We start from the raw sequence: 13,813 nt of genomic DNA on the forward strand, positions 1-13,813 counted from the left end.
ATAATATCCTTGAAAGGAAACTTGCAAGTTAACTTGAGACACTAATAAAAGTTTTACACAATCTCTCTATATTATTTCTTACAACTGCATATGAATACATAATCTCAAAAAAAATTTTTTTTTAAAAAGGATAAAATCACCTTGCCCTGTTGTAGTACTATTCTGAAATTAAATGAGATAAAAAAAAAACTAGAAAGGTACTTTACAGATTGCTAAGTGCTCTATACAAGGTGACAATCACCATCTTCCTCCTCAACCAGACTTGTCAACATTGTCAGACTGGGCCTAACATCCCTCTCATCCACTGGGCCTGCTGCAACCCTCTGCTGTGGTCCTACCACTGTAACTGTGTTATCTGTCTATCCCTTTTAATAGACTGAAGCTCCTTGAAAGCCAAAACCTTGTTATTTTGCTCTATATGCCCACAACCTAGCACAATGCCAAGCACACAGAGGTGCTAAATAAATGGGTGCCGAACTGAAATCAGCTCATGATTTTCTTGTTCAATACAAAGTGTCCCAACACTGGTGACAGTAAGAAGAGGAGGGGACTGGGAAGAACAATACACAGCCATGAAGCCACACCTTAAAGTTTCCATCAATTACCTCCTCGTTCCCTCCCTGAACCATTGAGAACCCAAGTGAAGCAAAGGCCTGTACAGAAGGTGTGGTGGCAGCAGGAAAAAACTTGAGATCGATTCACCAGGCCTCCTTTTTTATCCTATTTCAAGCTCTGCAAATGAAGGAATTGACCAATTATAGTTTGGGTCACTGGAACAAGATGGGAAGGTAGGCTGTGGTATACTCTTCTGGAAAGGATTTTAAAGGGGAGCTGACGGAAATGATTAGACTGAAGAATTGCCCGGGGGGCAGAAGAATGTACTAAATGATCTGTCGGGGTCTCTCAGAGATTTCGCTCTCTCTGCCTGGGCAAACATTTGGTTCCTGGGATAGGGAGGGGGTTCCCATGCCCAGAAAACAATGCTAGTTCCTCACTCCTCCTCCTCCTCCAAATACTTCTGGCATTTCAGCACAAGTGGTGCTTTGCTGTTCTAATAAACATGGATAATTTTTTCAAATTTCTTACTCACTGGTCACTTCTCTTATCTGGTAATCTCCATTAGGCCAAATAACCCCGGCCCTACTCATGCCCACTGAGCCTCCAGAACACAAGGGGAGTGGCCTCCTGCACCTGTAGCTCTCATAAACATGAGATCATTTTGGCTATTGGTGCTTCCAGGAGTGTGGTGTGTGTGTGTGTGTGTGTGTGTGTGTGTGTGTGTGGTATGTGTGCAATTGCACCTTGCCAAGTGCTTTTTTCTTCTAGGAGGGGTGAGGAAATTGGAGGCAACAGAAGGTTAAAAACTTGGGAGGTTTCTGTTTTTGCCTAGATAATGATTAACTCTTTTTGCTGCCTAATCCAGAAGAGCTGGCATTTCTCGATTGGCGGTCCTGCTCTCTGGCCAAAGGAGCACAAGAAAGTTCACACACACACACACACACACACACACTGACTCTTAGAAGGAAATAACTGGCACAAGTCGGTTTCAGGCTTTTGCAGTGAGAGCGCTACTGATGTCTTAAGGAGCACTAGATGTTTTAAAATTGTGTTGTTACTGGTTAAAATATCCAGATCGAGAACCTCATTAATCAAAGCAACAGATATCATCTACCCAAAATGCTTCAATGTTTCGTTTCAAATTGCTGACAGCAGAGTTGAGATAACTTACATCACCACAAATCACTGAATAAATAAGAGATCAAGAGATAAAGCACAATTGACTCCAACGATGTCTAAAATATAAAGCCTACTAATGTCGTTTAAAGATGAAACCTTAAACCAGGAGTAGGAGAGATGAGTAGGAAGAACCTATAGTATCTCTCCTCTAATTTCTATCTTTCCCTCAGGACAATAATCCATATGTAAACTTGATATGACAACTTACTTTATGATAACCATTTTTTGGTCATTTGAAGCAAGGAACTAGTAATCTATCTTTCTACATTCTAGCTGAGAATCCCAAAGGTGGAAGGAATTGTCAAACATTACACAGCCAGTCATCCATTACCCTACAGTTCTCCATCCCTCCCTATGAATGATATTTTTTAAATGCTGTAATGATAAAAATATGAGCTGTCATTATTATCAATAGTACTCATTTTAAAACAACAGATTGTTACTTAGCCTATTCATTAGGTTAAAAGAAAACAAACATAAACATGAAAACATTTCAACTCCAGATTACATCATGTCTCATCTCCATCCACAAAGAAACCCCTGAGTTGACAAAGGGCTTAACATATGAAAAGGAGTATAACAGCCAAGAGGCCATTCTACATCCTGTCACTTCCCCCACAGCCCAGATGTCTAGATAAACCCTAAGAGGGTTCCATACCCATACCACCTCCCCCTAGTTTGTCCCAGCCCAGATGTCAGGGATTAAAAGCCTCCCACTTCCTTACTTCTTTAATTTTAATTAAAGACAATAACCCAACTTTTTCTTTTTCTTTTGAATTCAAGCACTGCATACATCAACATAAATGTCTATTTTGCCTCTAGCCCACCAAGGCAGAGGAGGAAAACCGTACACACAGTAACAGCAGGTTATTTTCTCACTCTGTAAATCTCTGAGGTCCAAGGTTTAATATATTTAACCTGATGAAAGCAGACTGTCCCTAGTAATTCAGTCACAAGTCCACCCCTAGGCCCAGTAAGTAACTATCCCTCCCCTTGTTTTTTCCAACTGTGAGGCACCTCCTCCTAGCAGATAGTGACACCTAACCAAGGTCACTTTCCAAGCCAACTGCCACTCTGCCACCACCTGGAGCCTACCCTCCGGAAGTAGGCAGCAGCCACACAGACATGTCAAGCCCTGGAACTGGAAAGTGCCCTTCAAAGAATATAACACTTTTTGTACTTACAAGCGTGCCTGCTCAATAGGAGCAAAATTGTCATCTTCAGTATCTTCAATAAACAAAAAACGTTACCCATGAAAGCAAGAAGGATCTTAGAAAATTTCTAATTTAATCTCTAATTTTCTAGATGAGAAAACCAAACCATAGGCAGGTCGGGTAGGTTTGTACCACGATGATACTGAGAACACCGCTTTAACTCCTTTTTGCATCAAGATAATAGGAAATGAGAACAATCACTAAATATGTATAGCATTTCCTAGTTTCAAAGGCCTTTCAAACGAATTCTTTCATCCGAGCCTCGCAACAGTGTTAAGTCGGCTTGGGTTCATTCTCTGTCTTCTTCACTCACTAGCTGTGTGTTTTGGAGTAAGTTGTTAAACCTGTGCTTCATCTGTAAAATGGGGATAATAATAGTAGCTACCTCATAGGGCTGTTGAGAGATTCATACACGAAGTGCTTAAAACAGAGCCAGACATAAGAAACACCCAATAAATGCTAGCCATCATCGTCCATATTAGCCAAGACTAAAAATCGTTGTCCCAGTTTTACAGATGAGGTCCTCCCAAATCACAGTAGTGAAGGCAAAGCCAAACTAGAACCCAAGCTTTCTGCCTCCAAATCTAGCACTCTTTCCCTTGGAATCATTCTGTCTGTGTAGAACCCTGTAGTTCAATTTGCTATGGCCCAAAGGAAATATTGCTCCAAAATAGGTACACCAATCAAGAAGCCCCCGTAATGAGCAGCATCTGACAAGATCCAGCCCAATATCCACCCCCAACGATAAATACATATATACATACATACGTATATATAAAAAAAAAAGACTTATGGAAAAAGAGAACAGATCTCTAAGTTTAAATATTCGGAGAAATTGTTGCCAACTCTTTAGAAACAGGATGTATGTCCTGAAGCTTAGGGCATGTCATGTCTTAGCCAGCTCATGCTCTTGGGTCCCTTTGTTATCTGTGCTTTGTCTACCTGTGGTGCCCTGGCCACCCAGCCATCCGTGGCTGGTGAGGTCACCTTCTCCAGGGAGAAGCACTCACACCCTGCCCACCATGCTGGGATTCGAAATGCAGGATCTGTGTTCAGACAGCAAAGACAAGGTCCCAACTTTCACAATGCCTTCCGGGCGAGATCAGGCGCGTTCAGGGTGGTATGGCCACAGACACACAATACCTTTCAAATCGCCTGCCCACTAATTAGTGCATTTGTAGAAAAAAGATTAAAAAAAAAAAAAGACTTTGCCTTCTCCCTAACAGATGGCATCCTAAAATACCCACAGAGGCACACTTCCCAGCTGTTTTTCCTTCCCCGCCAATATATATTTCAAGTTCAGAACCATTCATTCACAATGTACAAATAAGGTCAAGGCTACTCAATACCAAATGACTTGAAAAACCAGAGAGAAAAGTTTTCCAGTTTGTCCCTTTGGATTTTTCCTCTCCATTTACCATACAGCGTGCATCTGCTTCTAACAAGGCAATAGCTCTCTCCGAATCCATGCTTCAAAAAAGTGTCACGACAGTTCCTTTTCCAGGTCAACTCTATTTTAATTTCCAGTCAAAACAGACCTAAACTTATTCAACTTTAGACTTTGAATATCTGTTTTAAATGATGAATAAATCCTGGACAAAAGTAAAATGAGTTTTACTTCAATTACAGGAAATTCTTTGGAATTCCAGAGTTAATATTTTTCTTGGTTTCCAAGGAATGAGATATGACTGAAGAAATCTGATCGACCCAAGTATAGATCTAGGGCATGGATTCTAAAGAAAACAGTGGGATAGTAAATAAGAAAATCAACCCCCACTGGGGAGCCTCCATGTGCTATATAGTTTGTACCACTCCTTATGTAGTGATAATATTCACAATGTTTGATCTACTTTGAATTTCAAATAACATTAACATAAGGAGAAGCCTTTTCACTGGAATAGAGGGAGAAATGCAGAAGCATGGCATCGTGGCACTGTCACATCCAACCTCAATTCAGAAAACATTTACATTCAATTATAAGCATTTTAGTACTTACTATGTGCCAGAAGCTGGACACATGGAAATGAATAAAAGACAGTTCTGTCCCCGAGGTGCTCAGTGAGTTGTAAATAAAGAGATGTAAATGAAAATGTAATATGATGAGTACGATAACACAAGTAAGCACAAGGACACTCTGTGAGGAGACGCTGAGGGTGCATGGATCAATTCTGTAAAGCAAAGGGAGATGCAGAGGAATCCTGCCTGGGATCTGCACAGGGTAACTGTGCAGGGAGCAGGGGAAATCAAGGAAGACTTCCTAGAGGTGGAAGAATCTGGGCTTTGTTTTAAAGGATGAATAAGTGTTTTCCAGATTCAAGGAAAATGACCCATTCCAAAGAGAGGACACAGCATAGATAAAGCATAAAGTGTAAAATAACATAATATAGTTAGGAAACTGGAGGCAATTCATCTTTGTGATGTAATGTGAGCAAGGTAAGTGGGAAGTGATGGATATAAACAGACTTTTATAGTATGACCTTAGCAGAATAGTATGCTTGTTTTTACATCATTTTGGTGGTATTGTGTAAGATATATTGTCCAGATCAAATTAAGAAACTATTTCTAAAAAAATTATTTGTAGTAGTCCAGGTCATTCATTTATGCATTCATCATTACAGCCAGTATATTTTTACTAAGAGCCACCATTTAGGCGACAACACTGTTCTAGACATGTTTCCTATCTGAAGAAACCCCATAATAAGAGCTACTTCCTTAGCATTTAATATTTGCCATACACTGAGCTAGCATTTTACACACGTTCGCAATAAACCAGTAAGGTAGGTCTTGTTATCTTTATGTCACAGAAGAAGAAGCTTGGAAGACAAATTGAGTAATTTGGGCAAAGCCATAGAACAAGAAGGTGATGTTGACAAGATTCCAACTGAGGGCTGGTTCCACCATGCAGAGCACTAACCACTAGACGGTCATGGCACGCCACTAGCAAGGCAGAGAGGGCTGGTTCCACAGCTTGTCTACGTTCTTTACATTGCATTACACAGCCTCAAAACATTCCTACCAGAAGTCCAGTAGAAGAGAGAAGAATTGAAAGACAAACATTTAAATCATAAGGCAGTACAAAACCAATGCCAGAGTGCTGTGAGTGAACTAGAGAGAAGGGTCATTTCTGGTCAGAGTGACGGAGGAAGGCATCCAAGAAAAGTTGGTTTTACTGGAAGGGTGAGATTTCAGTAGGTGGAGATGCAAGGCTGGGCAGGGAGAAAGGGGTATTCCACAAACAGCGCTCAGAACTCGGACTCTGGCGACAGGCAAGGTTCTAATTCTTATTCCAGCATTCACCAGCTGCTGCCCTGGGACAAGTCACTGAATCTCCTACCCGCCACTTTCTTCATCAGCAAAATGGGATAATAGCAATAATTCCTCCTGGAGTTGGTATAAGGAATAGAAAATAATCTATGTAGAATATTTAGCATAATGCCTAGTACATGGTAAGACCCAAACAAACAGCAAAATGTTAGCTAACAGTATATGTGTTTAAAGAATGGCAAATAGTCCAGAGAGACCTCCAGTCCTCTTAAAGTAAAATCAGAAATATAGTTAAAATGATAAAATTGAGACGAAGACTGAGGACTAAGTTAATGTTCACTTGAGAAGTTGGTCTCTATTCAGCAGGTGCTAAGGAATTAATCATTAGAGGAAAGAAGCCATATTCATAACATTCTGAGCATATTGAACACGGGAGCCCCCAGCCCCTCCGCCTTGGCATCTGGCTCACTTGTTACCCCCTCAGAAGAGGCATGAGGCCCTAGGGACTGGTTCAGTAAGGTCTATAGGAAAACAGACACTGTCACTCCTCAACTCCTAACATGTCCAAGGTTTTTTTTCTTTTCTTCCTCCCCCTATCCTATGCCTTCCCCGCTAAACACACAGTAATGGCTAAGACACAATTATGAACCCAACTTCCCTGGGAGACTGCCTTTATTCACTAAGGTTAAACAAATTTTCCAGGAACCAACCAGGGTAGTGCGGATCATTACTTGTTACTTTTTAGAACTTGGGAATACCTGGCTTTTACTTATTTTTAAGCTAATGTCACTTCTGTAATGTGGTTATTATATTACTTATTTATTAACACATTATAATGAATAGATTTTTTGATAGTGATGGTTATGTTCACTTGATTATAATGGTTTCAAAAGGGTAAAACATATCTCAAAACTTATCAAATAGATTCCTTAAACATGTGCCGTTCTTTTTATGTCAATTAAATCTCAATAAGGCTGTTAAAAATACAGTAAGTTTAGTAATTCATGTAATTATTAAAGTATAAAATTGTTATTAATATATAATGCTCATATTATGAACATAAACGCATATTCATAAAGTGAAAATATAAATGTATATATTAAGTCTTAGCTCTAAAAAAATTTATCAAGACAGGTGATTATATGGAAATGTATATACAGGCTTGTGCAACTTTGATGTAGAGGGCATTTTTAAAAAAATAGGATACACCAATGTTCATAGTAGCATTATTTGAGAAAGGTGGAAGCAACCCAAGTGTCCACCCACAGATGAGTGGATAAACAAAATGGTCCTATACATAGGCCTTAAAAAAGGAAGGAAACTCTGACAAATGCTACAACATGGATAAACCTTGAAGAAATTAGCCAGTCACAATAGGACAAATATTGTATGATTCCACTTATATGAGGCACCTAGAGCAGCCAAACAGAGATATGGGGAAGACAAGAATACTGTTTAATGGGTACAGAGTTTCACCTTTGCAAGATGAAGAGTACTCTGGATAGATGGTAATGGTAACTGCACGACAATGTGACTGTTCACCTAACTGTACACTTAAGAATGGTTAAAGTGGTAAATTTTATGTGATGTGTGTTTTAAAATTAAAGAGAGAGATGAGAGTGCCTATACATTACTGTAAAATCAGTAAAGGTGTTATTTTGTCATTTTTAAAAACGTTTTAAGTACTCTCATTATTTATATTTAAATCAAACAACTTCTCAGGTAACTGTCTCAGATTCCCCAAAAAGCCAAGTCTATAACTGATACCAGGTTAAAAGTGAATTTTATTACAGGTAGACATCCACATACCAACTTTTCCCCTGCAACATGACATAATATTTTCCTAACGAAGCCCTCAGAGGTCTAGGGTGTAAGGTAAGGACAATTCCTATGGTGTAAACCTTTCCGGAAGAACTCTACAGGTGCCCTGGCAGCCTAGTGAATCTAGAGTGAACATTGGGACTTTATGAGTCAAGGGCTAGGCACCTGCTGATTTTCAAAGAATGTGGACCCCCACCTATCAGGGCCAGGTGAGACTGCAAACTTCACAGCAGAGAAATGATCAGGGCTTCTCCAGGCTTTTGACCTGTGTGGTACATGGCAATGTGGCCATAACTACCTGATAAACTTCTCCAAAGGAAATTTCTGTTCTCATTTCCCAAGAGAATGCCTAAACCTGGGAAACCTGAGGACTCGTCAGAACACTGTTTCTAACCATTGCTGCTTTGCACATCACACAGCATCCCCAGTTCCTTGCCTACCACCTTCCTCCAGGCTCCTTCGACTGTGATACAGAATACTTGAATTTTTCCAAGGAATCATTTTCTTCTAGGAGTTCACCTGACTGCAGAGTCCTATTTTCCCAGAGCAAGGGAAGCAGAGCCTTCAATCATTCTCAAGAAGAGGATAGCATCTGCTTGGGGATTCCAATGAGATGTTTTACTGCAGCTTTTCACAAACTGATTATATTCAAAGCCCCCTTGGGAAGCGGGGGCTGGGAGGAAAGAAGCTTCAAAGAAGACCTTTGTTGGCATGAGTGAAGCACCGAACTGCTTAGACCTCCCAGGGGAATAAGTTGTTTAAATATCAGCAATCGACATTCCCAAGTCCATGTGCACATACAATGTGTCTAGAGTTTTAAATTTCATCCCCTGCTCTGAAAGGGTCCTGAAAGGGTTAAACTGTTCCAGGCAAAGGCCTGAGGCTTTTCTATCAAAATGCCGCAGATGGAAATCACAAAATTTCACTTCTCAGCTCTGTGGTACACACACACACTGTTCTTCTAAGACATTATTTAAAAAAAAAAAAAAAAAAGACAAGACCCCTAATGTTCTCAAGAAAGAGAATTTGACTGCTCAGCACACAGTGCCACTCTGTTTCAGATGATTCCTCCTGGAAAATTTGCATGAACTGTTAATCTCAAGCTTTCTAAGGTACTGTAAAAACTCAAGGTATGGAGAGGGTAAAGGAAAGGGGGCCTCGAATAGGACAAGGCAATAGCTGGACCAGTATGCAGTGCTGTGAACCCATCCAAATACCAGCTAGATTATTGCCTCTGGTAACCACCCACCTTACCTAGTCTTTCACTGCTCCAATCCCCCCAAAAAAGCTAACAGGCTAGAGGCCAAGGGGCCTCAGGTTATGACCATGAATCTGAACCATGGTTGTTGAGAATTTCAGAGATTAATGTATATGAAAGAGCTTCCTAAATTGGAAAGAGCCATGTAAAGCACTAGGAATATTATTGCTCTCGAGTTAGACATTGAGAGGCATGAACTTTCAAAGGAATCTGAACACCCACAAACCAGAAACAATGATGGTTTTTAAGAACGCGGCTACAAGGCAAGTTGACTAAGGAGGCACGCCCCTCATAAAACCACACTGGGGTAGGGTTTGGGGCTGCAGCCTCAGAAGTCCTTCAGGGCACATGCAAGCAGAAAGGCAAAAACCACAGAATAGAAAGCATCCCACAAAGTCCATTTAGAGTCCACTTGATTCAAACCATTCTGACTGAAAAGTGGGACCCAGGACTCTGGTCAGAGACATTGAGAACAGTGGCCAATGATTAGACAGTTTACTTGTCCATTATACAAGTCTAATGGGTTTAAGTAACTGGCCCAAGATACCTTTCGCTACTACTGGAGGAACTTACTAGAACTCAAGGTTCATTCCTAGACTTGTTTCCTATCCCTTAACAGCTGGTGCTTTGGGAGCAGACAGGCAATGCAGGTCAGCCAATTCAGCAAAAGGGAAGGTTCGCCAACAGAGGAGCACCCTGTTTTATGTTTGAGCACTTACTAGTGTTAGATACTATGCTAAGTGATTTTTATATACTTTCTCATTGAATCTTATGACTACCTTTGGAAATGCAAATTACTTTGCCTATTTTCCAGGTTAGGAAATTGAGGCTTAGACAAGTCATGTAACTGGCCCAAAGTGCAAGGCAAAATAGAGATTTAAACCTGAATCCGTTAGAGTCAAAAACTTGTACTCTTAACCACCAGACCAAAATAGCAAAATTCTTTTTTTATCTTGGCATCTGCAAGAGAAGTAAGAATGACAGCACTCTGAGTCCCAGATAACACATAAAAAGCTGAAAGTCATAATAATTCTGACAAGGGCTTCCAGCTAATGGGGGAGCAGAGCCAACTCAGAACTCAGGTCCTTTGTCTCTAAGTTCTATGCTCTTTTTTCCATGGCGAGCACGGGTTTTAGAATGTAAGCTCCATGAGGGAGGGGACTTTGTCTTGTTGACTGCTACACTGCCACTCCCAGAACATATAGAAGGCGTTCGGTAAATAGTTGATGAATAAAGGAATGGAGTCAAGCTGCTGGGCGACCTTGGGAGGGCTTGTTATTCTCACTAAGCCAGTTTCTTCATGCGGCAAATAGAGGATGAAATAATATCTACCTCCAGGGTTGATGTGAGGATTAAAGGAGACAATTCTTATAAAGCACTTGAGACTTGAGAAGGCTGGAACATAATAAGCACCCAAAATGTAATCTATTATTATCATTATTACTACTATTATTCATTGACAAATTTTGTCTTCTTAAGGATATTTTTTTTCCCTACTCTGGTCAGAGGATGTTTCATAGAAAATAAGAAGAGAATAGAATGAAGAATTGGGATTCGGTAGCCTGTTTCTAGTTTCAGATCTACCACCACCTAGCTGTGTGACCTTGGACAAGCCTCTTGATTTCTCTGTACTCTTCTCAGCTATAAAATGAGGGACTAAACTATTCAAATCAGTTCCATAAATATTTTTCGTGCACCTTCTGAGTAAGACACCATGCTCGGCCACTGTAAAATCTATGAGTAGTGTCAATGGAAAAACATCAGAGCAAACAGTCCCATGCTCGTGACAAGGTAGAAGAGAAATCCCAAGTAGCCAACTTCATTACATCATCTCAATGAGCAATGTTTGTAAATACACAAAGTGTTTAATTTTGAGACACCAGTGAGAAATCCCTCACCAATAAGGAATAGACTGATCCAGTTCTATTGACACCTATCAGCCCTGAACCTTACAGAAAATAAATATGTAAAATCACTTTGCGCCTTAGTTAAATGGCATGCTTCTGGAGAGAAATCTGGAAAAGTCAAAGTTATTTATGCTCCCTCTCGCAATAGTTAATAGGATATGTTAAAAAAAAAAAAAAAAAAAAAAAGAAAAGAAAAGAAAAAAGAAAGAACGAATGACAATATCTGGTTAAAACTGCAGGGGGGATTCCAGGAGAAGAATGCAGTACATCTGGACAGGACATGAAGGCCTGTGGCTTATTGTTTACAAAAAGAGGCCTGGATTATGAACAGTGACAAGAGGCCAAGACCTCAATTATACCTCACTACCACACCTCTCTCAATCCCAGTTCAACTGAAGCTATCAATCAGTCAACTCCCCCATCTTCTGTAATAAACCCACCAATATTTGCAGCCAAGTGGATAGAGGGTCTCTCAGGGCACCTCCAGCATTGACCAAGTTGATGACATTAGAAAGATACCACAGGCACAATGGGGACTTCAAACTACCTTCCAACCTTCCAACCTTCCAAGAGATAAGGCAGCTGCCCATTTCAAACTCTATTGCTACCCCCACCCCAGGCAATCATTAGAGGGGAGACATGGCTCTTCCCAAGTCCTCATGATAGGAAAAAGTCTCCTTGCATTGGTGCAGGGAAAGGAGGGGCCCCTCCCTCTGTTCTCTGAAACAAAGGAAAACCCAGAGCTCCAACCATGTGGTGTAACATTCAAGGCCACCCACCTCTCCCACTCCCCAGCTGAGGTCTCAATGGACTAGAGCCACATGGCTCTTCCCAGTCACTGACCAGGAAGGAACAGTGCCTAGCACAAACACATGCTGGGGCTCTTAAACAGGAGGGAACCTCTCCTATGGGAATTGCTGGTTAAAAAAGGGCTATCTGGGGAAGGTGCTCTGATTCCCACGCCAAATCAGGCAGTCGACTAGATGTACACACAGGTCCCCTGGTTTCTCCACATCCACGATTTGCTTTACCCTTCACATTTTTGCAGAGAGGTAAGTGGGCCATTCAAAGCATGTATTCTGGAGCAGAGGTTGACAATGCAGAAGGATTAAACAATTATGTCTTCCCATCCTTCAGAATCAGCACCACCCAGCAACCCTAACATCTCAACTCCATTCAGGTTTAGGTGAGGGTGGAGAACGGGTGTGTGTGACCTTATTATTTCTGTTCTCTGATCCCTGGCTGAATGTAGAGTGACTAGAAACCAGGCAGGTACAAGGTGCATCCAAGGTGGCTCCAGACTTTCTTAGTCTGATGCCATAGCAAATGTAATGTTTGGATACAGTGCATCAGAAAAAACCCCGCCTCTTCCACAGCTCTCCAAAAGGTACGCCTTCTCAAGGTTGCCTTTCTCTGCCTGGACTCCTCTTCAGCCTCTGGAATAAATTCCCTAACACCTGTCAGATTTCAGCTGTCCTTCAAGGAAACCTGACCCAGACAACCAGGAGCAAATTGTGGCCTTTCTCTCTCCAAGAACCTCCTGCCCCTCCCCCTACCCTACCCAGCCTGGGGGCAAGGGCTGACAAAATAATGGCCAGCCCTACAGGGACAAACCCTTAAGCCCACTCCTAAGATCTCTTTCCCGAGTCTGTAGCCCCTGGCACAGTCCACCCCTCAGAGGCTCCGACCCACCTATGAAACCACCTCTGGGGTCAGCCTGCCCCCACATGCTCCACCCAAAGAAATGAACCGCCTTGCAAATCAGGGTGGAAATACATGCCTCAATGGTCCACAGATCATATGCATTATGCTATTTTTCCAAGCGCTTACCTTTGACCTGAGTATCGTACTCTGCTATGATCTCCTTATCCTTTTTGAATTTGGCTGGAGACGTCATGTTTTCCTTCTTTCTTCCAAATTCGAAATGTGAATTGATAGATCCACGGGAAAAATCCAACCACCGAAATCAATACCTCCAAGACCGTTTCTCCCAAGGGCAGAAGGGGCCCCCCACGGTGGTCTCCAGCGCTCCGGGGAGCGCGGGCTGCGGGAAGGGCAGGCGGCTAGCACCGGCACATGCAGACGGTGGACGCTGGGGCCGGGCGCGGCGGCGGCTGTATCCTGTGTTAGAGCCCGAGCCGCAGGCTCAGCATTAGCCGGGAGAACTGCAGCGCCCGGAGGCTGGCCTGGGGTCTGACATCAACGACACAGGCGGGGAGTGCAAGTCCTTCCGCACAACATGGTGTGGGGGTGCGGGGGTGTGGACGCACCCAGCTGTGTGCCCGGGAGGGAGTGGGTGCGTATCGGGGTGCCGGGGGAGGGCTGGGCGTGCTTCGCGGTTTTTTGTTGCACAGGCTCGAAGATGCTGCAAATCAAATCCCAAACGGGAGCCGCAGCAGCGCGGACTGGATCGGAAGTCGTTTGCTCCGGTTCACTTGCCTGTAAATGCAGGGAAAAGGGGAGGGGGCTATCAGCCTCCGCGCAGATCCTAATCGCATCGGGGGTGGGGTAGGGTACGACGTACCCAGCTCGGCCCCGGCCCATTCATCTCTTCCAAACGCCGCCTGGCCGGGAGAGTAAGGCGCGGCGAGGTGGGGAGGAAGGAAGCTCCC

At 42.5% G+C, this 13,813-nt stretch overlaps 1 protein-coding gene across 10 annotated transcripts in view; it reads right to left on the minus strand.

Annotated features, from left to right (window-relative positions):
- Window positions 1–13,813, minus strand: part of SRGAP2 (SLIT-ROBO Rho GTPase activating protein 2) — a 229,612-nt gene that overhangs the window by 212,391 nt on the left and 3,408 nt on the right. For all 10 annotated transcript variants that reach the window (XM_039881736.1, XM_039881737.1, XM_039881735.1 and 7 more), the window contains exon 2: window positions 13,032–13,640. In XM_039881736.1, the coding sequence (XP_039737670.1) occupies window positions 13,032–13,098 (67 nt within the window). In that variant the 5' untranslated portion in view covers window positions 13,099–13,640. The remainder of the gene's footprint in view (window positions 1–13,031; window positions 13,641–13,813) is intronic.

Source organism: Pteropus medius, unplaced genomic scaffold (genome assembly GCF_902729225.1).
Source record: "Pteropus medius unplaced genomic scaffold, Ma_sr-lr_union100, whole genome shotgun sequence".
Classification (NCBI taxonomy): domain Eukaryota; kingdom Metazoa; phylum Chordata; class Mammalia; order Chiroptera; family Pteropodidae; genus Pteropus; species Pteropus medius.